Source organism: Zalophus californianus, chromosome 14 (genome assembly GCF_009762305.2).
Source record: "Zalophus californianus isolate mZalCal1 chromosome 14, mZalCal1.pri.v2, whole genome shotgun sequence".
NCBI lineage: Eukaryota > Metazoa > Chordata > Mammalia > Carnivora > Otariidae > Zalophus > Zalophus californianus.
Window position 1 is genome coordinate 6,215,672 of NC_045608.1, and position 23,796 is coordinate 6,239,467.

Here is a 23,796-nt window from a genome sequence, read left to right on the forward strand (position 1 = left end):
CGTACTATACACTCAATAAATATCTGCTAAATAAACAAATCACTGCAACGGTCAAAAACCTGTATCATCACCACAGAATCAAACAAAAAACACACCACCACACCAGTTGCCTTTAAAACTTATAGAGTCTACCCTCAAGAAGCAAAGTTTAAGAAATACCAAGCTTGGCTTATAAATACTGCTTAAAAAAAAAAAATCTGTACTTACAAGTGGTTAAATATTCCCAGAATGACTCCAAAAGTCATGTGAATAATTCCTAAAATCACAGACATTTTCATTTTGAAAGAGTTTAGAAAAGTGAGACGATTTGTGGCCAAGTTCCAAATCTGAAGACAAAACAAAACAAGACATCTTTAACTTCCTTCAACTGCTTGAGGACACAGAGATGACACTGGACAAATTTCCTACCTTAAATCGAAAGGCAGCTATAGATTTAAAAAAAAAGCAACACTCAAGACTTTCTTCTTGATGCCTCTGATCTGAGAACCACTGATTTTTTTTTACTTTAAATTTATTGTTATGTTAATCACCATACATTACATTAGTTTTTGATGTAGTGTTCCATGATTCATTGTGTATAACACCCAGTGCTCCACGCAGAACGTGCCCTCTTTAATACCCATCACCAGGCTAACCCATCCCCCACCCCCCTCCCCTCTAGAACTCTGTTTGTTTTTCAGAGTCCACCATCTCTCATGGTTCGTCTCCCGCTCGGACTTACTCCCCTTCATTCTTCCCCTCCTGCTATCTTTTCTTTTTTCTTAACATATGTTACATTATTTGTTTCAGAGGTACAGATCTGTGATTCAACAGTCTTGCACAATTCACAGTGCTCACCATAGCACATAACCCTCCCCAATGTCTATCACCCAGCCACCCCATCCCTCCCACCCCCCACCACTCCAGCAACCCTCAGTTTGTTTCCTGAGATTAAGAATTCCTCATATCAGTGAGGTCATATGATACATGTCTTTCTCTGACTGACTTATTTCACTCAACATAACACCCTCCAGGTCCATCCACGTCGTTGCAAATGGCAAGATCTCATTCCTTTTGATGGCTGCATAATATTCCATTGTATATATGGACCACATCTTCTTTATCCATTCATCTGTCAGTGGACATCTTGACTCGTTCCACAGTTTGGCTATGGTGGACATTGCTGCTATAAACATTGGGGTGCACATATCCCTTCGGATCCCTACATTTGTATCTTTGTGGTAAATACCCAGTAGTGCAATTGCCGGATCGTATGGTAGCTCTCTTTTCAACTGTTTGGGGAACCTCCATACTGTTTTCCAGAGTGAGAACCACTGATTTTCTTAAACCAGGGCCACAGACTGTTACAAACAATTCTATCTTTAACATAAAGTTCAAAGGATGCCAAATGAAACAATAACGTGTTTAGGGATCTATGCCTCTGAGGCAATACTAAAAGGAAGCCCAAGAGAAAGAGTAACACAGAGGCCGGGGGGTGGAAGTTCCCTCTGGGGACAGCTGGTGCCAGGGGGACACATTCCAGGTCCCAGGGTCTCTTACCCTGGGCAGGGGCCATACAAGTAGGCATGTTGTAACTTTACATACATGTTTTATAAATTCTGTGTATGTGCATTTTATAATAAAGTTTAACAGAAAGGAAGGAAGGGAGGAAGGGGAAAGAGAGAGGGAGAGGGGAGAGAATGAGGGGGAGAGAGGGCGAGCGGGGGGGGGGGGAGGAGGAGGAGGAGGAGGAGGAGGAGGAGGAGGAGGAGGAGGAGAGAGGGAGGGAGGGAGGGAGGGAGGGAGCAGAAGTGCACGGGCAGCCAAACCGCGCTGATGGTAAGGCCCAGGGGGCCGGGCGAACTCCCCAGGGCTCCCTGCCCCAGCCCCTCCAGGGCCCACTGGGACGGCTTCTCTCACTCTCTGAAAAAATAATTCTTATAGTCCCTCAATCGGGGGGATTGGGAAAAGAGAAACAGGACCTCTTAGGACAGAAAGACTCCTTCTTTTTAAGTGGAAATAAGATTTCAGGAAGAGGTCTTTCAGCTGACTTCAGCTTGACAGTTTGGAGCCATGGAAGAGGCCGGCTGACAGCGGCCACTGCACTGCGGGACAGAGGGCGGGAGAGCGCGGGAGAGGGCGGGAGAGCGCGCGGGGGGGGGGGGGGGGGGGGCGCGGGATGGGGGGGAGAGCGCGGGAGAGTAGGAGAGAGCAGGAGAGTAGGAGAGGGCGGGAGAGCGCGGGAGAGCGCGGGAGAGCAGGAAAAGCAGCAACAGCGCCACCCGGCAACACGACATGGAAGTCTCTCTCCGATGACTAAGCTAAACACAACTGGGTACAGAACGATCTTTTAGGCAAAGAAAGGGGGAGAGAAAGAAGATGTATTTGTATGTTCATAAAGAAACAGGAGACACAACCCCAACGGTTCCCGGGTTGGAGGTGGCAGCACCTCTGTCAAAAAAAAGGGGCTAAGGACAGGGCAGAGGGGACCTTTCCAAAGAGCTGGACCTTGTACATACACCAAGTACACACTTTGGGTCTATTTTTGAGCCCATACGAGCATAATGCTGATTTTAAAATTAAACTAAGGCAAAAAGAAGCAGTACCATGCCCCAGTCTCCTCCTCCCCCTCAAAACACCTACTTGAACTTTCTTCCTTGGGGCCTTTATTCAGAAATGTTTCTTTCCTTCAAGCAAGGCCACACATTATTAGGAATTTGGCTCCAAAATGCCGTACCTTAAGAGAATTGTTATAAAAGTTTTTTCACGCTTCCAATTATATGAAGATGGAAGGCAACAACGTTGAATTATACAATTTATGTGTAGAGGCAAGAATGAACAGAACAATTATGAAGGCACTAGCTTGGAGAGCTCGGATGAAGGCATGCTGGACCTCTGTCATTCCATTTTTTCATTCCTGTACACAATTAGAGCACATGCCCCCAGACCAATTTTGAGCTGGCCTCTAAGCTCCCCTTTCCAAGGTGAGATTCCTCCAGAAGATGGCCGACAGTCCAGGGAAACAGTGCCCCAGCCTGAAGGAGGCCTGGTGAGGGCCTGGTGGGAGCCCGATGAAGGCCTGGTGGGGGAGGGAGGGGTGGAGGGATTGGCTTGCTGAGCGCTGTAGGGTCTGGGGTGGGGGGTGGTGGACAGCAGTCCTGGCCCCCTGCAGCTGCGTCTTCCTTTCCCTACTCCCAGTACTTCCCATTTCAGGGCACCTGGGTGGCTCAGTTGTTACGCATCTGCCTTCGGCTCAGGTCATGATCCCAGAGTCCTGGGATCGAGCCCCATATTGGGCTCCCTGCTCAGCAGGAAGCCTGCTTCTCCCTCTCCCACTCCCCCTGCTTGTGTTCCCTCTCTCGCTGTCTCTGTCTCTGTCAAAAAAAAAAAAAAAATACTTCCCATTTCAAACTACTTCCATAAGCACCCTGATAACTGTGAGCTCCCTTTCAAGCTCTAAAACTCCATACTATTTCTTTCTAGATCAAAGGGTAAAATAATAATAATAATAATAATAATAATCCCCACACACAAAGAAGAAATGTAGGAAGCAGCCAGCATTTAATGGCTCCTGAAGGGTTGGCTCTCCCTAGAGTAAAACAGGTCAGGAACCATGACAGAGTGCGGCTCCCCTTCTCCCCACAGACTCCTCTCATCTGGACACTGACCCTGGCTTCCCAAATGGACAGCTCAGCTTCATCTCTAAGCCAACTTCATTCGGGATGCACATGGGCCACAGCCGCCCGGGCAGAAACCCCCAGGGCACCTTCCCCATCGTGTACAACCGTGTGAGCCGTGCCCAAGAGTCTGAGGAAGCACTGTGACAACTAAAACCAGGTGGCACCACAGAGGAAGCCAAGATCATGGCAAGGAAAAAGTGCACTCACGGGATCTATGCCAAGAGGATAAGGGCCTTGGAACACTCCAGGAACGCTTGGGTCTAACTGCAAAACCCTGCTGCGCCTGACGATGGTGTCACTGTAACAGAGAGCAGAGTGAGCAGGCTTACGGACAGGAGGACAGAGGAGCCTCGGAGAAACGCTCTTCCCACCGAAAGCACCGCCGGGGGCCCCGCACTTACTTCCAAAGCACCATTTTCCCGCGCTCCGCTGGAGCGTGGCCGGAGCTGTACATGGCAGACACGTTCCACCCGGAGCCAAACAGGTTGACCGACTTTGAAAAGCAGTCGTTGTAGATGAGGCCCGTGTATACAGAGAACAGTCCCATCAGCAAGAGGATGTATCGGCCGTTGAAAAACATGCGCAGGATCTGTGAAAAGCAGAGCAGTGAGCAGAGGAGAACCACCGCGAAAATGCAGGCAGAGGCCCGGCTGGGTCCGCGCCCCCTCGGAACCACTCCGAGGGCCAGCACAGACACGGAGGCCACAGACCCACACCTCCGACAGCTCAGTCAGGGACACTTCCTGCCAAAAACCAACACTTAAGGAACGCCTCTTGTGTAGTCAAAAAGAAAATAATGACTGCTAATCACCCAACCAGGTATAACAGGCCGGGGTGTCTCTGCTCTTACCTCTTGTGACTGATTTAGTCTGGGATGGTTTTCATTTAACACCAGCAAGAGGGCAAATAAGAACATCACAAAGCCATGTCCGAAGTCTCCAAACATCACGGCGAACAGAAAGGGGAAAGTGACGATGGTGAAGAGAGCTGCAGGGACAGCAGAAGAGACTTGATTCACCGGAGGCAGAAAATTCTAGTTCATTCAAACACTCAATCTTCTCCAGAATTCCCGAACGAGAACGGACAGGTTAAAATGAGCGCGTTACACTAAGCAAGATGACACAAAGAGCCGTGAGCCTCCTTTCCCAAACGTCTACCACATCCTTGCAGGGAGAAGCAGCTGCAATCAGACAAAACAGGAGGATTTACAAACTCAGACTTCCGACCTGGGTTCACTTCTCTGTAGCTCCCAACTCCGTAGGCGTCCACAATGTTCTGAAACCCCTCGGTGAACTTGTTGGTGCGGATTAGAGTTGGGGGTGTTTCTTTTGTTGGGATTGTGTTCATAAATGAGGGGATCGTAGCACCGCTCTCTCTCTTTCACATAAAAGAAAGAAAAAAAATTACTATCCAAGAGCTCATTCAACCAACACTGGCTCCCTGCTATGGCGAGGCTCTGCATGGCCCGTGGGGACGTGCGAACCACCACCAGGGGGTTTGAGGGCAACCGGAGTGGCCGCAGGAGTCAGGGAAGTCTTGGGGGGCAGCACGCGGGGGTGTGGTCTTGCAGAAGGAAGTGCGTAGCCTGGCTGTGAGGGCAGGAAAGTGGACAGCAAGGCTGGGAATGACAGGGATGTGTATATAAGGCAGTCTCAGAATCCTAACATAAACCTGAAATTTGACCTTTTATCTCTTAAAAATGTTCAAGAGCAATCTGGAGACAACTACAATATTAGCTAATAAAACCAGAAAACAGACGAGAATAAATCAAAATGTCAGCATCGGTACAGCAAAGTTGTATGATAGCTTTTCCCTTCAGTGTTTACAAATCTTCAGAAATGTATTCATTTATAACGGGACGGAAAACCTCTTCAAACAAATAAAGCAAAACAGGGTATTACCAGAAAAGTCGATTTTCCAGTCAAATTCTATTTCTTAGGATACTTGCAGGTAAGGGGATTCTGGGAAAATCCCAAATGGAGGTGTAGTTTTGAACCTCCCCAAATCCCCTCAAGAGCAGACAGGGCAACGAGAGAGCAAAACCAAAATCCCACAGACAACATTTCTCTCAAATCCTTGTCCACACAAGCCACAAAACGCAAATGGGTGGGGACAAGCCGCTCAACATGACAACACCTGCACGGTAGGAGCCTCTACACCAGAGGAAGCAAGGGAAGCAATGTGGCTTTGAGAGAGGAAGAAACATCCCCAAAGAGTCAAAAGCATTCCCTGGAAAGCACAGCAGGCCAATCCAAGAAAAGCAGCTGGAAGTGGGAAGGGTTCTGTCCAGTCCCGGAGTGGGTGAGTGCAAGGGGCCCACGGGAAGTGAGGTCTGTGGGGTAACAGCAGTCCAGCCCCCTCCCCCGGCCCGAGCTCGTGGAACAGACCTGCCAGGGCACCCTCCCACCACGGGGGCCCTCCACTGATGAGAGACCCCGGAATGAAACAGAAACTGAGCAGGACAGGAACAAAAGAGATAAGGAAAGAGAAGGTCCAGGTAAAGGGGAAGAGAGGAAGCCTCAGGTCCAGGAGACACATTTTTGATCCCTGATCAAAAGTATTAAAGAAAAAAATCCCGTGAAGTTAGGAAAGTGATCCTGAATCTGCCCCCTTTTAAAAGTCCCTTGAGTATCTTAAACACGTTCTGTAAACCTAAGATATAAATACATGATGTGCTCACATTATATGTAATGTAGAGCTACTTTTAGTATCTTAAAAATACATTCATACGTATGAACATTATTATGTCTAATACAGAATTCCCTTGAGTATTTAAACATGTTTTCAGAAAACTAATTACATTTTAAAGTGATCAAAAGAAGGATGGAAGTCAAACCTTATATAAGGTTATAGTAAAAAAAAGACTGAGCCGAACAACATCCTTGTGGACAATGAAAGCACGCCAGAAGGACATGTCCACAAAACAGACAAAAATTTAACTTACTCATTTCAAAATGAGCAAAAAAAAAAAATTAGGAAAACAATACATAATATGAAAAAGCACTAGAAAGCAGAATTAGAAAGAGTCAGAAATGAGCTAATAGAAGTCAGAAAGGAATTAGAAATAAACGAAAAAATATTCTGCAACAAGACAAAACTAGAAGGAACTCCCAAGGTGAAAAACCTTCCTAGTAATAAAAGCCATAAGAGAAATAGGCGAAAGAATGGAAATTTTTTTTTTTTTAAGAATGGAAATTTTTAAAAAATCAAAATGAAGAAAGATAAATAGGACTCAAGAAAAAGTGACAAACACTGAAGAAAAGCATAGAAGGTTCAACTGAAACGTAAACAGCAGGTCCCGAAGGAGGAAACCAGGGTAAGAGAACAGAATGAATACTAAAAAGCAGAATTCAGGAGAACTCTTCTGAAACTTTTTTTAAAACTATATATTAAAAGAATCACTGAGGGGCGCCTGGGTGGCTCAGTTGTTAAGCGTCTGCCTTAGGCTCAGGTCATGATCCCGGGGTCCTGGGATCGAGTCCCGCATCGGGCTCCTGACTCAGCGGGGAGCCTGCTTCTCCCTCTCCCTCTGCCTCTCCCCCTGCTCATGCTTTCTCTCTCTCTCTCTATCTCAAATGAATAAATAAAATCTTTAAAAATAAATAAATAAAACTATATATTAAAAGGACACACTGTATATCTGAGAATACCAACCCAGAATGGCCATATCAAGACATATTCTAATAAAATTATTGGTCTTTAAAGGAAAAAACAACTCTTAAGCACATAGGCAAAGAAAAAAAAAAGTACAAGGCTTATAAGGAAAATTCAATTATCAGGCCTGTTAGCAACACCGTGCCAGAACAAGATGGACTCACATGTTAAGATACCCACAGAAAACAAAAACAAAAATTTCAAAAACACGAGCCAAGGATTTTAATTCCAAAAACCAAACTTCCAGTAATAAAGGCTGGAGACATACTATTATCAACACTTGAGAACTCAGGGAGTGCTGTTCCCGTGGGCCCCGCGGACGACTCTTGGAGAACACGCTTCCAACAGCCAGAACAACAGGAGTCGCGGGCATCAATCTGGCGGTCTGCAGGCCAGAAGCCCCAAGTGCCCCACCTGAAGCAGGGTGCTACTGGCCAGGAGCTCAGCACCCCAGCACTGCTGTGTGTCCCCATCAAACTCCATCTCATTGGCAGCTCAAAAGTATCTAGACATCAGCCAACCCACATGTCCTTGTGATACAGGGCACTTAGCTGGTTTTCAGCAACACTAGGAAATGTTGTAATTGGCTGGTTATGCCTACGAAAGCCAGCCCTCTTCTAAGAAAACTAAAAGTGTTTTTATACCATCAAAGAATTATGTAAGGAAACAAGGTGATTTACAACAACAAAAAGAAAACCCATATGAAAACTTGTTTCCTGGGGCGCCTGGCTGGCTCGGTCAGCAGAACAGGCGACTCTCGATCCCAGAGTCGTGAGTTCAAGCCCCATACTGGGTATGGAGATTACTTACAAAACTTAATTTAATTTAATTTAAAAAAAGAAAACTTGTTTCTTTAACTGTCACTTGAAATATGTCAACCTGTTATTTCCATTGAAGAACTGAGTTTTGATGTAGAAAAAGCCCTCACAGGGACGTAGGAAACTGACCCCAAAGCCTTGGAGCGGGAAAAAGCAGAGTCTTCAAAGTTACAGTAAACTTCAATTTGCTGTAAGAGCAAATTGATAAGTTCAACTATATTTCACAAAACACTTCCGCATGACCCAAAACAAGCCAACAAACAGAAACATCAAAAGATGAGTGACGAATCGGGGAAAATATTTTTGTTCATATCATAGACAAAGAGCCAACAGAAACTAGTTAAGAAAAAGACTAACAACTCAGCAGAAAATAGGCAAAGCCTAGGAACACAGAGCTCAAAAAAAAAAAGAAAATTCAAGTGGCTCCAAAACAGAAAAGATTTTCAACCTCTCTCAAAATAAGAGAAGTGCAGGGGCGCCTGGGGGGCTCAGTCATTGGGCGTCTGCCTTCAGCCCAGGTCATGATCCTGGGGTCCTGGGATCGAGTCCCGCGTCGGGCTCCCTGCTCCGCAGGAAGACTGCTTCTCCCTCTCCCACTCCCCCTGCTTGTGTTCCCTCTCTCGCTGTGTCTCTCTCTGTCAAATAAATAAATAAAATCTTAAAAAAAAGAGAGAGAGAAATGCAGCAGCTGGTACTATCTGTCAAACTGATCCGGCAACTCCATATCTGGGACTCTCTCCTGCAGACAGATCAGGTGTCAGTCACTGCGGTGGTCGCGTCAGCACAGACCCCCTAAACAAGCAGGGAACCAGTGCGACAAGCCATGGTACATCCACACAGTAGAACATTAAATACTTATAAAAAGTAGGGAAGTTTTATTTAGTGAAAAGAACAGTATGAATGAATAGCATGTAACCCTTCGTGAAGAAAAATATCCATTCATACGTGCTTATCTAGTGCTTATCTACGACTAAGAAACTCAAAGACCTAACAGGAAGCAACAGTTACCTTTGAGGCAACAGGATAAGAGAGAGCCACTCTGCCACTGTGTCTTTTACTTTACATATATAAAGTTTTACTTTTAACCACGAGACTCTATTCCCTACTCTGAGAACACATGAGAAACGCATGCGCCTGCACACAGCTCGGATGGCTGACTCTCCAGAACTCTGGGTCAAGAGAACGGTCAGCTCAGCGCCCTCTCACCACTCGAGGACATTTCCACTTTCTTTCTCCGGCTTCCCCAGAGCAGCCCCAGTCCTTCCGTCTGGTCCCGACCGGGCCACAGCCTCCTTACCGACCCCTCCTGGAGCGCCCGGCGCAGGTCGTGCAGGTCGGCCTCGGGACACCAGACTTCAGCGATGAGGCACTTGTTGGTCACGTCGAAGCTGCACATGTTCAGCATGTGGTAAATGGCTTTCATCTTCTTCACCTGGATGACGTGGCTGTAGACAGATTCTGCGGCTTTACACAGTACTTGCCTTAAATAATCCTCGGTTTTGTGAAGCACCTGGGTGGGAACAAACTCGGGCTGCCAACACTGCAGGCACTTTTCAGTATCTGTCCGTCCGGTATCTGCCTCTCCTGGGGGCAGACACGAGAGCGGTCTGTTCCTTCTCTTCCTGACCCCCAGTACCACCGGGAAGCGGGCGGAAGCCCAAACCCCACCGATCTGAGGCTCTCTCTGGGGAGCTGCCCCTCCAGGACACCACCCCAAGGGGACAGGAAATGGTCAGATGTCACCATCTGGGTGGCAGCACAGTGACCTGGCTGGGCCCACGGAGCTCCCCTTTCTTGCCATTCCCAGCCTCAGCTCAGCTCCCTGTCAACCCTGAGAGCCACCAACTCCACCCCATCACACATGGCCTGAAACCCCTTTTGCTTAAGTGGGTCGGAGTCTACTTCTTGCCACCAAGAGCTCTCACTGATAGAAGCAGAAACATTAATTAAAGTAGTGAAAGCAAAATCGCCACCACTTTAAACAGACTGCTTGTCTCCTGTGATGACCAGAGAATCTTCTCTGAAGTCCCATGAAAAGCACCTGGATATCTAACAGTCTGCTAAAATAAAACTTGCATGAAGAGGAGCAAGGTAAATGACACGCCTAAAACATCTTGATTTGTCCACAACCAAAATTTTCCATATTAAAAAAGAAAGTAAATGGATTTGTAAAATGTTTTACACACCTCAGATAAGGAGACAACCGTTTCCCGTTTACTCACAGTGTAAAGATCTTGAATCCGGGTATTTAGGCCCTCCTGAATCTCCTTCCGCTCCTCAGCAGTATTTGGGTAGGGGTAAACATGGCAGTGGTAACTAGAAGACAGAATTCAACAATCGCACGTCCATTGGGACGAGAAGAGGCTATATACCAAACGCTAGAACTAAATTCAGTGTACCACGTGGGCACATCTCCCTCCAAAATGGAGTAAAAGCAGCCCTCTGGGAGAAAAAGGTGCAGACACGCACAGGCCCACAGTGAGGCCTCGCACAGAGACACTCAGCAAAGTCTGTCTACAGGATTCAACAAATTTAGCAAACTCTCTCTTGGTTCCATGTTCCATTCCTGCCCTCCCATCCCCGGAGCTCGCTCCCAATTCCTACTTTGTGAAATTCACCACCATCCTTGGGCTGGGAATCATTAAAGAAGTTCGAAACACAGAAGCAAAGAACACACAACAGTAATTACCTTTAAAAGAAAGAGAAAATAAAAGGACGAGGGGAAAAAAAAAAAAGCTCTGGTTTCCTAGCAACTGCCTTTGACACGTGGTGCAGTAAACCTCTCCCTCACCTCCTAGGGCCCATCTCTTGGGGGCTGCACGGCACCCCAACACACCGGGAGCGGAAGCTGCACCTCCCCTCCCGCATCTCCCATCTCCCTTGACATTTTTATGCCATATTTAACATTTTAAGTTCTGACTATTAGAATTACTCACTCTAGCCTTATCCCAAACAACAGTATCTATGAAATCATGGGTTTGTATGCTGGTTATAGTTTTTCTACTGTACATTAAAATAAATACACATTTATGAAAATAACAGGTTTGTCCACGTAATACCTGAAATTGCTTTCCATACCACCCAGGACTGAGAATCAGCCCCTGGGAAACACTTTCCAAAGGAAATACCCGAGCCCCACCGAAGCCCCCACAAGAAACAAGGCCATCTAAAAACAAAGGGCGTTCTTTTGACATTTTTGTTTGGCTTCTGCTTATTTTTCCACCGTTGCCGAGACTACATCACAGTGAGATTCTCATAGCGACACTCCCCGGCTGCACTGCTCGGCTGCACTGCCTCTCACTCGGGAGCTCCTCACCTGTGTCACCTCAGGCCTGAAGCCCGGTGAGGAAGGGAGCCTGGCCGTGTGGCTCGCCAAGCTCGCCCAGCGCGTGGGTGGTGAAGCCAGACTCTGGATCCAGACCCTGGATCCAGGCCACGGTGCACAAAGAAACCTGCCAAACGCTGTTCGGCCAAAGATGAACCAGATGCTCCGTGATGAGAGACAGGCCTCCATGGAGCTCAGTGCAACACGGAGGCACAAAATATTAAAATTTGATTCCTTCTCCAATTATTCTTAAGCCCTGATTCCCAGGGAGGAAATAAAACCTAAGAATGTTATTAAAAATGGTCTCTACTTCTAAAGCGTCTTAAGTAGAACACTGACAAGAGAGATGACTAATTAAATGTTTAAAAACATGGTTCTACAGCAAAGACATAAAACCAGACCCAGCAATCTTCGCACCCACTGCATTTCCCCTCAAACACAGAGGGATATTTAGGGAAAACTAGAGGCCACTGAATATAAGCAAATAGATGAAACAAAATGTTTCTTGTTCTTACCAATCACATATCTTCTTAACCTTGTGGCCAATCTGCTCTCCCCAAAAGGATATTAAAAACACATACCATTTTATGACTTCTCCCTAGAAGAACAAATCGGGATCATTGTTACTCCTGTGTCCAGAACTCTTGAGAACTGTGGCATCTCAAACTCTGTCACAAGTCAGCCCCTTCACTCCCGCAACAGGTGTAGTCGCCCTCAGGCCCCACAGACCCTGCAACTGCGCCTCGCCCATCCCGGCCACAACGTGTTCTTCACCCTAACATCAGTCCTGGCAGTGGCGTGGGGTCATTTACAGACACACAGAGCTGCCCAAAGTCTGAGTCCCCGGATGTGCCTATTCCAGCTGAGGTCACACGGGGCGGCTCTCTGCCTTCTGGTTCCATATCATACGGTAAAAAAGGGGCCTTGTCATGGTTTAAACATGTTTTTCACACTTTTGCGCTCTTTGTTGGTGGTTTCACTATCTAAAATGGTCCTCGGGCATAATGCTGAAGTGCTAGCTAGCTTCCTGGGCCTGAGAAGGCAGTGATGTGCCCTACACAGAAAATACAAGTGTCAGATAAGCTTCCTTCAGGCCTGAGTCATAGCGCTGTTGGCAGAGTTCTGTGTTAATGAATCCATAATACATACTGAACAGAAACACACATAAAACAAGGTTATTATCGATCGGTGGACAAAAATGTGAGGAGAGGCTCGCAGAAACCTACCCCTGTATTTCCCCTGGTAGAGTGGTTCAGTGTCATTAATTCAAGTGTTCATGGAGACCTTACAGAACTACCACAAATACTGAGAAATAATTCTACAAATAAAACTGAGTAGATTTTTGGCCTATTTGCCAGGCCCTGTTCTAGGTGCTAGGAATACGGAACTGAACAAAAGAGACAAAAATCCCTGACTTGGGAGGGGTGGGGATGTATCCAAGTTGGCAGCAAGAGACGCAAAGAAAACACACGGTCCACCACATGGAGAGAAGTGATAAGTGCTCCAAAGGAAACAGAGCTGGAGGAGGTGAAGGAGGGCAGGGGGCTGGGGGCTGTGGTTTTAAATAGGGTGACCAGAGAAGGCCTCCCTGAGAATGGGACATCGGAGCTTAAAGGGGTGAGGGAGGGGAGGGAGCCGTGTGGCCACCATGGGAAGGCCTCCGAAGGCACAGAAGAGCTCACGGAGAAGCAGGATCAGGGAAAGCAAGAAGGCCAGCACGCTGAAGGGGTGTGCACAGGGCAGAGTAGTAACACAGGGTCAGACACGCAACGAGGCCACGAGAAGTGACACTATAAGGCTCTGGCGTTTTGCCAAGTGAGACAGGAAGCCACTGGTGGGTTTTAAGTGGGGAAGTGACATGACCTGACTGAAGTCTTATAGGAATCGTTCTAGATGCTGGGAAGAGAAAACACAATAGGGCAGCGGCCGGGGCGGGAACTGAAGACAGAGGCTCCTGCAGAAGGAAGGTACTTGAGGTGTGGATGCTCATGTCCTGGAGCAGGGTAGTGGCAGTGAGGGTGACAAGAGAGACCAGAGTCTCTTCCTATTTAAAAGACATGGCCAATCACGCTGCTACAGGATTAAACATGAGCTCTGAGGAAAAAGAAAAGAGTCAGGAGGACCCCCAAGGTTTGGGGCCTTGCAGTCGGAAGGATGGAGCTGCCACTTACTGAGATGGGCAAGCCTGGCAGGGCAGGTTTGGAAGGAAGGACCAAGAGTCCAGCTTTAGGCATCGGGTGCAAATGTCTTCCAGGGATTTAGAAGAAGACCTGGAGTAGCCAGAGATCCAAGCTAGAGATAAACATTTGGAAGGCAGTATCTAAAGCTGTGAAATTATATAGGATCCCTAAGGGCAGAGAGAGGAGAGAAGCGGCCCAAGAACTGAGCCCTGGGCCACAAAGGATGGGGAATAGGTCAGGGATCCTCAGGGAAGCACAGGCAGGTGGGTCCCCACAGCAAGAACACAGGATGGTGGGGGGGAGGAGATGGCCTATGTGTTTGGGAGATGGGTTATGTTGAATAAAGAAGTAAACTAACTGCACAATTCATGAAACACATTGAGGATAACGGGAGCCAGATTTCTCACTGTCAAAAAAGAAACTACAAACACATGAAAAAGGTTCAGTCTAGAAAGAACTGATCGGAATTTTAAGTTACAGTTTGAGCACGTGGTTTTATAATTGCTAAGCACAGGTAGCCACAGAAGTGGGTACAGCCGCGTGCGTGCGCACGTGCACACGCTCCGACCGCTCAGACGGCCCAGGCGCAGCGACACTCCACGACCTGATGAGCACTCGAGCACCCAGATCTTTGTAAACACCGTCCTCCGCTAAAAAGCACCAGCGGTCCTTGGAGAAATGGCCGATTCCAGGCTGAGGTAGGGAGAGCACAGGATGAAGCTGGCACATCTTCCGGCGCCAACAAGGAAGGGAATGCTCGGTGGACACTGACAACAGGCCAAAGGACACAGGAACATGCACGAAGGGACCCTCAGCAGCCAAATCAGGGACAATTTGGGCATCGAAATAAATAAGGACCGTAACAGATTCCAAGTCATTAAATACAATGAAAATCCACGACTCCACGGAAGCGAGAGGGGGAAGCCCGCCTTCCGAGCAATCACGAGTAAGTATAGAAGGAATGAGGACCACATGGCAACCATGACCAAGGTGATGGATTCAGGAGAGTCATCCATGGACACTAAGCCTGGTGGGCAGGTGGGGGAGGCACGGGACACCGGTGCAACTTGGAAATTACTAATCCGTCACAAAGAGCAACATGGTGACATGAAGGTGGAAAAACCCAGCAGACACCAACATGACCAGATGGCCATCATGTGTCACCTGGTAGGAGGTGCTGAGGTGGCCAGAGAGACACTTCTAAGGTGTTTCCTGCCGAGAACATGTGGCCTGAGTCTGGTTGTGAAGAAACATCAAATTGCCCAGAGGGAGGGGGTCAGCCCACGGGATGGGATGCCTGTTCCCGATGCCACTACAGGCCCAGGGAGGGAGCCGGACCAGGAAGGAAGAAAGGAGAACCGCCGGGAGACGAGAACAGCATGTCCGGATCGGACAAAAGTGCTGCACCCGCTCTGGTTTCTCTCATGGTTGGGGGGGCCCCTTCATGGTTGTGTAAGAGCGTCCTTGCCTGGGGGCACACACACTGGGGTAACTCACGGATGATGGGGCCACATCTACAGCTTCCTCTCACCGGGCGTGCAAAGAGCCTAGTGAAAATGCGGACCGAGTCACAGAGAGAGCACATGGCTGATGGAGCAAATGTGGGAACGGGGAAGCAACTGGGAAATCTGGGTGAAGGGACACAGGTCTCTGTTCTCTTCTGGCAACTGTTCTATAAACTGAAATTCAAAATAAGTTATTGAAGAAACTAAACTGGGGGGAAGAAAGAAATGGCATTTATAGCAAACCTGACCTCGAAGATTCCATAACAATTTTATTTTATTTATTTTTTTAAAGATTTTATTCATTTATTTGACAGAAAGAGACACAGCGAGAGAGGGAACACAAGCAGGGGAGTGGGAGAGGGAGAGGCAGGCTTCCCGCCGAGCAGGGAGCCTGATGCGGGGCTCGATCCCAGGACCCCGGGATCATGACCTGAGCCGAAGGCACTTAACCGACTGAGCCACCCAGGTGCCCCTCCACAACAATTTTAAAAAATAGTACTGCGTCAAGGAACACAAACACCTCAGGCGTAAGATGGACCAGGGACAGCACACAACATAAAATACAAATCATAAAGCCAAGTGAGATCGCCTGAGTCTAGCTTCGACACAGAGTGGTCAGCACCTAGAAACGAGACCAACAAGGAGATAGCTAGAAATACGCTCTGGCGGCTGTAATGACACTAAGGGATCAGATGGTCAACCCAAAAGGCACTAAACTTGACATGATAAATCCTAGAACCTGAGTACCAGCTGCCAAATCAAATACCTGTATCTTCTCCAGAACAAGCACTAGAAGAACGCATGCTGAAATGTCAACGGTGGCCCTCCCTAAACAGGATCACAGGGGGTTGATTTTCTCATTCATGTTTTCGATATTGTTCCCAATTTTCAGCCACAAGCATACATTTCCTTTGTAACTATGGGGAAGTTGTATTTTCAGGATAATACTTCTCTCTAGTCCACTTCTCTGTATTTCTTCACAGACATTCAATGCCCTTTCACATATCTGGTAGGAACTCAGCCAAAGGAGCTTAGAAATACATAGAAGTTTTTAACTTGAGCAAATGCTCTGCATAAGAATGACTGATAGGTTTTCTCAATAAAGAAGCAGCTCGGAGGAACAGGTAAACGCTACCGCAGGACGGTTTCTATCTTCAGCTTTATAGACAGAGATCATAAAGTTCACAGTAAAGGACAGTTAACAGACGGCTCCTGGCAGTTACAGGAGCCATGAAAGAGCAGAAAATATTACAAGTGTATGGTTAATGAACAGCTTGACTGATTAGATTTTCACTAGATTAAACTTGTGTGGCTCATTCAGGCTAAATCTTATGAAAGTCCATTTCACAGCCAAACTCCTCTTTATGTGTCAAAACTACTATGGGACATATATTCATCTTGCAGCCAAAATTCCTGAGGCAAATTTAGGAAAAAAAAAAACAAAACACAAGCCCTTTCCTCAAAAGTAAGAAGCCTAAGTTCCTTTTCTACCTTTAATAGATCAGTTCATCCTCATTTAGAGCAATATAGTTATTTTTATGATAAAGTCTTAAAAAAAAATGACAGATTTAAAAAGGTGATTATGGCTTTCTCTCTCCTGCCCCTCAGCTTCCCCTCCTGAATAATTCAGTCCTAAAGCCTTAAGAATACATGCAGGGATGAACCCAGGAGGGGAAGACCACCAGTGGTCCTGGGCAAAGTCAGAGCTCATGCAAGATGAAGAGAGCATCCCTGCAGGGGAGCAGCCCCAGTGGGGTGAGGAGGACATCCACAGCAGGGGCCCACCCCAAATGGGGAATTTGGGGCTCCACGCAGGAAGAAGAGGGGACGGCAGAGACGGGAGACTGGTTACATGCAAGCGGATAAAAAATAAGTAAAAACGTTAACAACAAGAGTGGAGTTTCTCATCATCAAAGAAAAAAGTTACAAAAACAGAAATGGAGAAACCGACACTGACTTCTATGGTAGTAGCTTGGAATTGGATGTGAACCACAGTTTTCAATATATGTGCATAGGTTCAGAAATAAGGTGCGTGTGTGTGTGTGTGTGTGTGTGTGTGTGTGTGTGTGTGTGTGTGTGTGTGTCCGTCCAAGAGCTCTCCAATGACAGAGCCAGGGAACAGCAACACCTCCGTGAACAACAGGCGCCCCCAGAGTCCATTCCTTGGCTTCTAAATACCATTCTCCACTAAACAGAACCAGGCTCCTAGAGAAGTGGCTGATGCCAGAGCTGGGTGAGGGAAATTACATGAATCTGGATGTCTTGTTGTGCAAGCAAGGAAGGAAGTGCACGAAAAACGATGGCAGCATGTGAAAGGACAGAAAAGCCAGCTTGTATGGACTCCAATGGGCCAAACCTAGAGAATCTGAATATCAAAATAATTATATATTATATAATATAGTAACAGAGTGTAACTCACTGACTCAAATAGGAAATAGTGAACTGAAAATCTGACGGGGGGTACCGGGGGGCTCAGTAGGCTGCACAGCTGACTCTTGATTTTGGCTCAGGTCACAATCTCAGGGTCTTGGGATTGAGTTCTGCACTGAGAGCAGAGTCTGCTTGAAGAATCTCTCCCTCCCCCTCGGCCCCTCCCCACCTCTACCCCCGCCGCTCACACTTTCAAAAGAAAGGGAGGAAGGAAGGAAATCTGATGAGGAATGACACAGATGGGCGCCTGGTGGCTCAGTTGGTTGAGTGACTGCCTTCAGCTCAGGTCATGATCCTGGAGTCCCGGGATCGAGTCCCACATCAGGCTCCCTGCTCAGCAGGGAGTCTGCTTCTCCCTCTGACCCTCTTCCCTCTCGTGCTCTCTCATTCTCTCTCTCTCAAATAAATAAAATCTTTAAAAAAAAAAAAAAGGAATGACACAGTTACAGTTTCAAAGCGTTTCCCCCAAAATACGTATTAATTACAAAGGAAAAAGATGACTTCACACTGGAGAAGCCTAAGCATCACCACCTCGACCAAGTGATCAAAGTAAATGTTACCAGCAACAGGACGAACTGAATCATGCGCCTGACAGGATGCAGTGAGGAGAACATAGCATCACTTCTGCCAAAGATCCATGACGTGAATCTAATCATGAGAAAATATCAGACAAACCCAAATGCAGAGACATTCTACCAAAACAACCGATCTGTAAGAATTTTCAAATGTCAAGGTCAGGAAAGTCAAGGAAAGACTGAGAAATTGTCCCAGAATGAAGGAGACCAAAGAGATGTGACAATTAGATCCAAACTGTGATTCTAAACTAGACCTTCGCTATAAAAGGCGGTACCGGATGACCGGTGAAACCTGGATGGGGTATGAGGCCCAGAGGGTAGCGACGTGGCTACCTTAATTTCCGGGCTGCAATCCACGAGAGAGCCCTTGACTTTAAGAGCCACACCCAAATGTGCTTGAGGATGGTAAGGCCTCAGGTGAACAACTCACTCTCAAGTGGCTCCCTGTGCACAGCGCCTCCAACTCCGTGGTCAGTCTGTCATTGTTAAAAGGTGATCGTGACATTAACTCACTGTTTCAGGGTCCTCGAGGGGCTCATCCAGCTCTGCATAGGTCACAATGGTGTACCCTTTGCAGACCCTCCACAGCATTTTCTCAAATGCTTCAACTTTTCCTTGGTTAATTAAGCCAGATACAAATCTATGAGACAATAAAGACAAGCTGCAGTCAATTGAAAGCAATGAATTATCTGATTGCATTAAAAGGAGAAATGAATCATTTCTGGTAAAATGGTGAAGGTATCCTGAAAGCCCTCCAACTGCAAAATATCTAAAATGCTGCATAAAAAATTTGGGGGAGCGTCTGGGTGGCTCTGTTGGTTGATCATCCGACTCTTGATTTTGGCTCAGGTAGTGATCTCGGAGTTGTGGGATCAAGCCCTGTGTCAGGCTCCGCACTCAGGGGGAAGTCTGCTTGAAGGGTCTCTCTCCTTCTGCCCTGCCCCCTCCTCACACACCCACATGCTTTCCCATTCTCTCTATGAAATAAATAAATCTTTTTAAAAAATTTATTTTTGAAACATCCTCTCAAATGTATAGCTGAGCCTATAATTAAGAGAATTTCTTGGAATTGAAAAATAAACCAGGATCTCATAGCTACCTTGATGTATTCCACTGACGCAGTATCTTAAAGCCTTGAGCGTCAAGGTCAGCATGGGAGGAGGAGACAGGCACTAGGTCTACATGAGCTGAGAAGATGAAACTGAATCTCTCCTAATCCCCCCTAAGGTTGGGCCTCCCACCCCCTCACCCCCAAAGAACTACGCCCTTAGTGAATGGATGGACTAGAAAAAATCTTACAAAGGAGCCCTCAAATAAACTTACTTATTTCAGTTTTGGTTCTAGATAGAAAAGGAAAAGTCTTCCTTGAGAATTTATTTATTTATTTTTTAAAGATTTTTTTTTATTTATTTGAGAGAGAAAGGGAGAGAGGAAGAAGGAGAGAGCAATAGTGGGGTGAGGGGCAGAGGGAGAGGGAGAAGCAGACTCTGCGCTGAACAGGGAACCCGACTCGGGTCTCAATCTCAGAACCCTGAGATCATAACCTGAGTCGAAGACAGACACTTAACCAACTGAGCCAACCAGGCACAACTGCCTTGAGAATTTATAATCACAGGTTAGAATTCACTCAGGTTTGTGGCTTAAATTCACATTATTTGCATAGTAAAAAAAGAAAAACAAAAAATCCAAGCTGAGAAATTAATGTAAAATGATTCCAAGTTGGTACAATGCTCCCCCGGTATCTGACAAATGTAAAAACAAATTCTCTCTGAAGGAATACATCCTCAAACTCAATTATCATTGGATTCCTTCAGACAAGGAACAGAGGAACAGATGTTCATAATAAAAAGAAATCACAAATCACATGAGGAAACAAGTTACCATTGGTTCAAGTAAACAGAAAGGATTAATAGCAGAAAAAGATCCTTAAAATACAATTAATAAATTAACCAACTCAGTTTAGCCCCTATGTTTCCACCAAACAAAACAGGACTTGACACTTCACTGAGCAATTATTTTAGGCTTATTGGAATAACACTGAATGGCATAAATGTTCCTTCTTTCCAGCTCATTATACCAAAAGAAGAAATTCCCATGGTATTTAGCTAAAAAGTCAATACAGCTGAATAACTCCACTCAGCAAATACAGGAGTACAGTGTTTTCTCAAACAGATATTCACTTTCTTTCATTCCATCACAGGCTTTCAAATGGGAGCATTCATCCCTCCACTGACGACAGGGACAGGGTGACGCTCAGCCCCCCAGTGGTTGTCACCTACCCCAGTTTTGCTCCCAGCCTCTGCATACAGCTGTAGTCCAACAAGGAATCATTCTCTAAGGGAGGGAATTCTTCATAAGTGGGTTCAAACTACAAAGAAATACGAAACCAAGTGGGTCTCATTACAAGTGGCACTTCATTTCCCAAGTCACGTTTCCGAGCAAGTTTATGGAGCATCCTAACTGGGTGCCAGACCTGAGTGCTGACACCCCAAGATAACTCAGACATGGAACACGGCTCTGGTCAGTAAAAAAGATCGCTTCCCCGTCCCTTATTTATAAGTTACTTGAAGTCGGGTTACTAGAGGTAGGGTGTTATAATTTGTGTCACTGCCTCACTCAGAGACAGAGTGCTCAGTCAGACGCCACCACCAAGTGTAACAGCTCCACGGGACGGACCTCTCCCCTCCGTACCCAGTGGAGAGCAGAGCTATTACAGAGACTCTACTCATAAACCAGAGACTTCTTGTGAATTCCTTTATTCTTAGCAATTTGGTGAAAAAAAACAAACAAACTAAATTTTGAAGTTCAAACTCCACTTTCCCATTTCTTTCCTCATGATCATAAAAAGGTATTTTTCAACTACAAACTGAAGCATTTTACAAATAGAAAGTATTGTCATTGCTAAAACCAACTAACACAGGAAAAGGCTTAATGCTTTGTTTAATGTCATGTAATCTGACTGAAAAATAAAGCTAAGATCAAAATGTACCTCTCTGATAAATGATAACCAAACCGGAAACCTTACGGGAGCTAGATTTTTAACAAAAGAAATGCGTTTCCTCACGCATGCAGTCAGTACCTCCACATTTCGTTTAACAAAGGTTTTTGTCACTCTGAGCATGTGAGTGTACTCAATCAGTTCAAGCAAGTTTTTCCTCAGCTTCTCCTTGTTCTTGGTGACTTCTCTCAGCTCGACCTCCAGCTTCTGCAGCTGCTCCTAAAGCCAAAGGGCAGTTACTTAAGAGGACAGGTCCATTCTAAGTATGGTTCTCAAAAATGTTTTATAGTACATTAAAGCCCAGAGAGGGCTTCACAAGCCAGAATCTGACAGTCTGAAGGGATATGGAAGCATGCAGAGATTTTCAAGGTCCATCATTTATTGTTTCCTATCAATTCAGGGAACTCCTACTCAGCTCACACCGTGCAGAATGGAGGCATCCCAGATGATGAATCGAGGCACCCTAGGCCGCCCTAGCCTAATCTCCACTCCCACCACTGCTCTGGGCTTCCCTTCATCTGCTTCTCCACTGTCACACATCAAAGAGTCTTCCTCTTTCAATGCTACATATCCTTTTATTTGCAACACAGAAAATAATTTAGGTAATCTTTGCTAAGCATATGCCCTCCGAGCCTCCAGCTTAAGAGTCTGCTTACAGTTGCACTTACACAATTAATTGGGCTAAAGAATCCTTGAGGACGAGTCTTCTTTAATAAGCAGTTACACAGCAAGCGTCTTTAACAATACTTAAGTATTCAAACAGCAGCAACAGAGATGTGTAAAACACATCACTCACTCCGTGAAAACTTGTAGGCAAACAAGTCCCTTGACACTCTACTTGTGCTCCACCTTATAAAAACTATAAACACTCAGTAATCACTGAAGTCGTCCTTACATCACAACCAACCCAAACAGGCCAAACCAGATGACTGTGTTCTACTCATCTGATGGCACAACTCTCTCTCAAACCCACTCACACAATAAATGTTAAGTGACTTCCTCCCAGATAAACACACAGAGCGGCCAGCCACGGAATAGTGCTGGCTATACAATGCTGATTGTTTCAGTGTTCGGGAGCGCTACTGTGACTCCATTTACCATGCGATGAGCTATCCAAGGATCAGACCCAAACCTCTGTGGATAATTCACAGGGGCGCTAACGAACAAGATAAGCCAGGGTTCTCGCAGGGGGAACGCTGTGTCCCCAACACCCAAGACGCTGAACTTGGGGACAAGGAATTGTGTTTGCTGCCCACCTGGAATACCCTATCACCTTCCCACTAGCTTCTAAGGATCAGACGGGAGGCCAGTGAGTTTGGGAGAATGTTAAAGGGCATTGGCCTGCAGCCTCCCTTACTTGCACCAGGAGAGGCATGCCAAGGCATGGATAAACCCAGAAAGAACATTCAGAAACATTACACCAGATTCCTCAACCTGATTTTCTTAGCCCTGGTTCGCTAACCACCCGGAAAGGGAGCATACATCTTACATCACAGATAATCTATTACTGAAGGCTAACCATAGCATTGTTCTTCAATTTTCATTGCACAGTTTTGAGAAGAAAACCTGACAAGCCCTAGACAACATAAAGTAAGTAAACAAGCAGCATCTGAGCCCAGTGACAGCTTTGTCAGAAACAAGTTACCTGCATTTCTAGGACTTGTTTAAGAGGTGGTGCAGGAGGACTGGTCTCTCCCTCAGGAAGGGGAATGTCAGCTCTATTAATTTCCTGCACCAAATATGCTGTGGGAATAAAAGGTAAACAAATTAGATGCAAAAACTCACTCTAAGACACTTCCGTCAGAACATTTTCCATCCCAACCATTCCTGGGTCACCTAAAAAATTAATGTCTGAATGCACCAAAGTCTTGCTTGTTCCAATCGACTTAGAAAAAGCCTTTTGCAGCCTCGCTTCCAAAGATCTGCAAATTAAACCGCACCTAGAGAGATCAGCATGCAATGACCAAATAAACAATAACCTGATAAAACACTTTCTGAAATTCCCCAAGTTTTCTTTATTTTTGAAACTCTAGTTCAAGAACTTTGCAGTCACAGCTCTTTCTGTACCCACAGATGCAGCAGGTTAAGGACACACTTGCAAGTGCAGGAATAATCCAATGATAGACCATCTCCACCAGAGAGGGCAGCGTGACTTCCCTGCAGATGCCCTTAGGAGGAAAGAAGTATCCATCAAGAAAAGCACAACCTCTATCAGCCAATGGAGCCCCGAGAGATACAGGGCAGAGAGCCAGGCTCTCCTGAGCGTTCCCCGTCAGCCAGGCTGCTCTGACTTGCAACAACCTGATCTCACGTCCCAAACCAGATTCATAAAACCGGTAATGAGCCAGGCAAAATTAACTGAATTTCTTTAGTTTACATTTTCAATGCCAGGAAGCATCCTTGTCCTTAGGATGAAACTCACAATGAATAGTAAAGTCATTACTAGATATAACATTTTAGAGAAGTGTTACTAGTTACTTTATTAAGAAAGAAAGACAAAGAAAAGTAAGGAAGTCTTAGCAACACGATAGCAAAGGAAGCAGGGGGTTAAAGAGGTTTCTGGAAATGGGACACAAATCGTTTCACCAATTAAACCTCATTTACTTGGGAGATCCTTTTTTTTTTTTTTTAAAGTCCATATGCTTTTTGAAA

The 23,796-nt window shown here is 46.1% G+C and overlaps 1 protein-coding gene across 1 annotated transcript in view; it reads right to left on the reverse strand.

Moving 5' to 3' along the window:
- Nucleotides 1-23,796, reverse strand: part of ATP6V0A2 (ATPase H+ transporting V0 subunit a2) — a 38,484-nt gene that overhangs the window by 8,668 nt on the left and 6,020 nt on the right. The window contains exons 3-14 of the mRNA XM_027576038.1: nt 22,790-22,887; nt 21,226-21,363; nt 20,426-20,514; nt 18,660-18,786; nt 11,972-12,054; nt 10,354-10,447; nt 9,429-9,641; nt 4,886-5,036; nt 4,510-4,646; nt 4,061-4,248; nt 3,867-3,957; nt 208-326 (exon numbers count right to left, since the gene is read on the reverse strand). Coding sequence (XP_027431839.1) covers nt 208-326; nt 3,867-3,957; nt 4,061-4,248; nt 4,510-4,646; nt 4,886-5,036; nt 9,429-9,641; nt 10,354-10,447; nt 11,972-12,054; nt 18,660-18,786; nt 20,426-20,514; nt 21,226-21,363; nt 22,790-22,887 — 1,528 coding nt within the window. The remainder of the gene's footprint in view (nt 1-207; nt 327-3,866; nt 3,958-4,060; nt 4,249-4,509; nt 4,647-4,885; nt 5,037-9,428; nt 9,642-10,353; nt 10,448-11,971; nt 12,055-18,659; nt 18,787-20,425; nt 20,515-21,225; nt 21,364-22,789; nt 22,888-23,796) is intronic.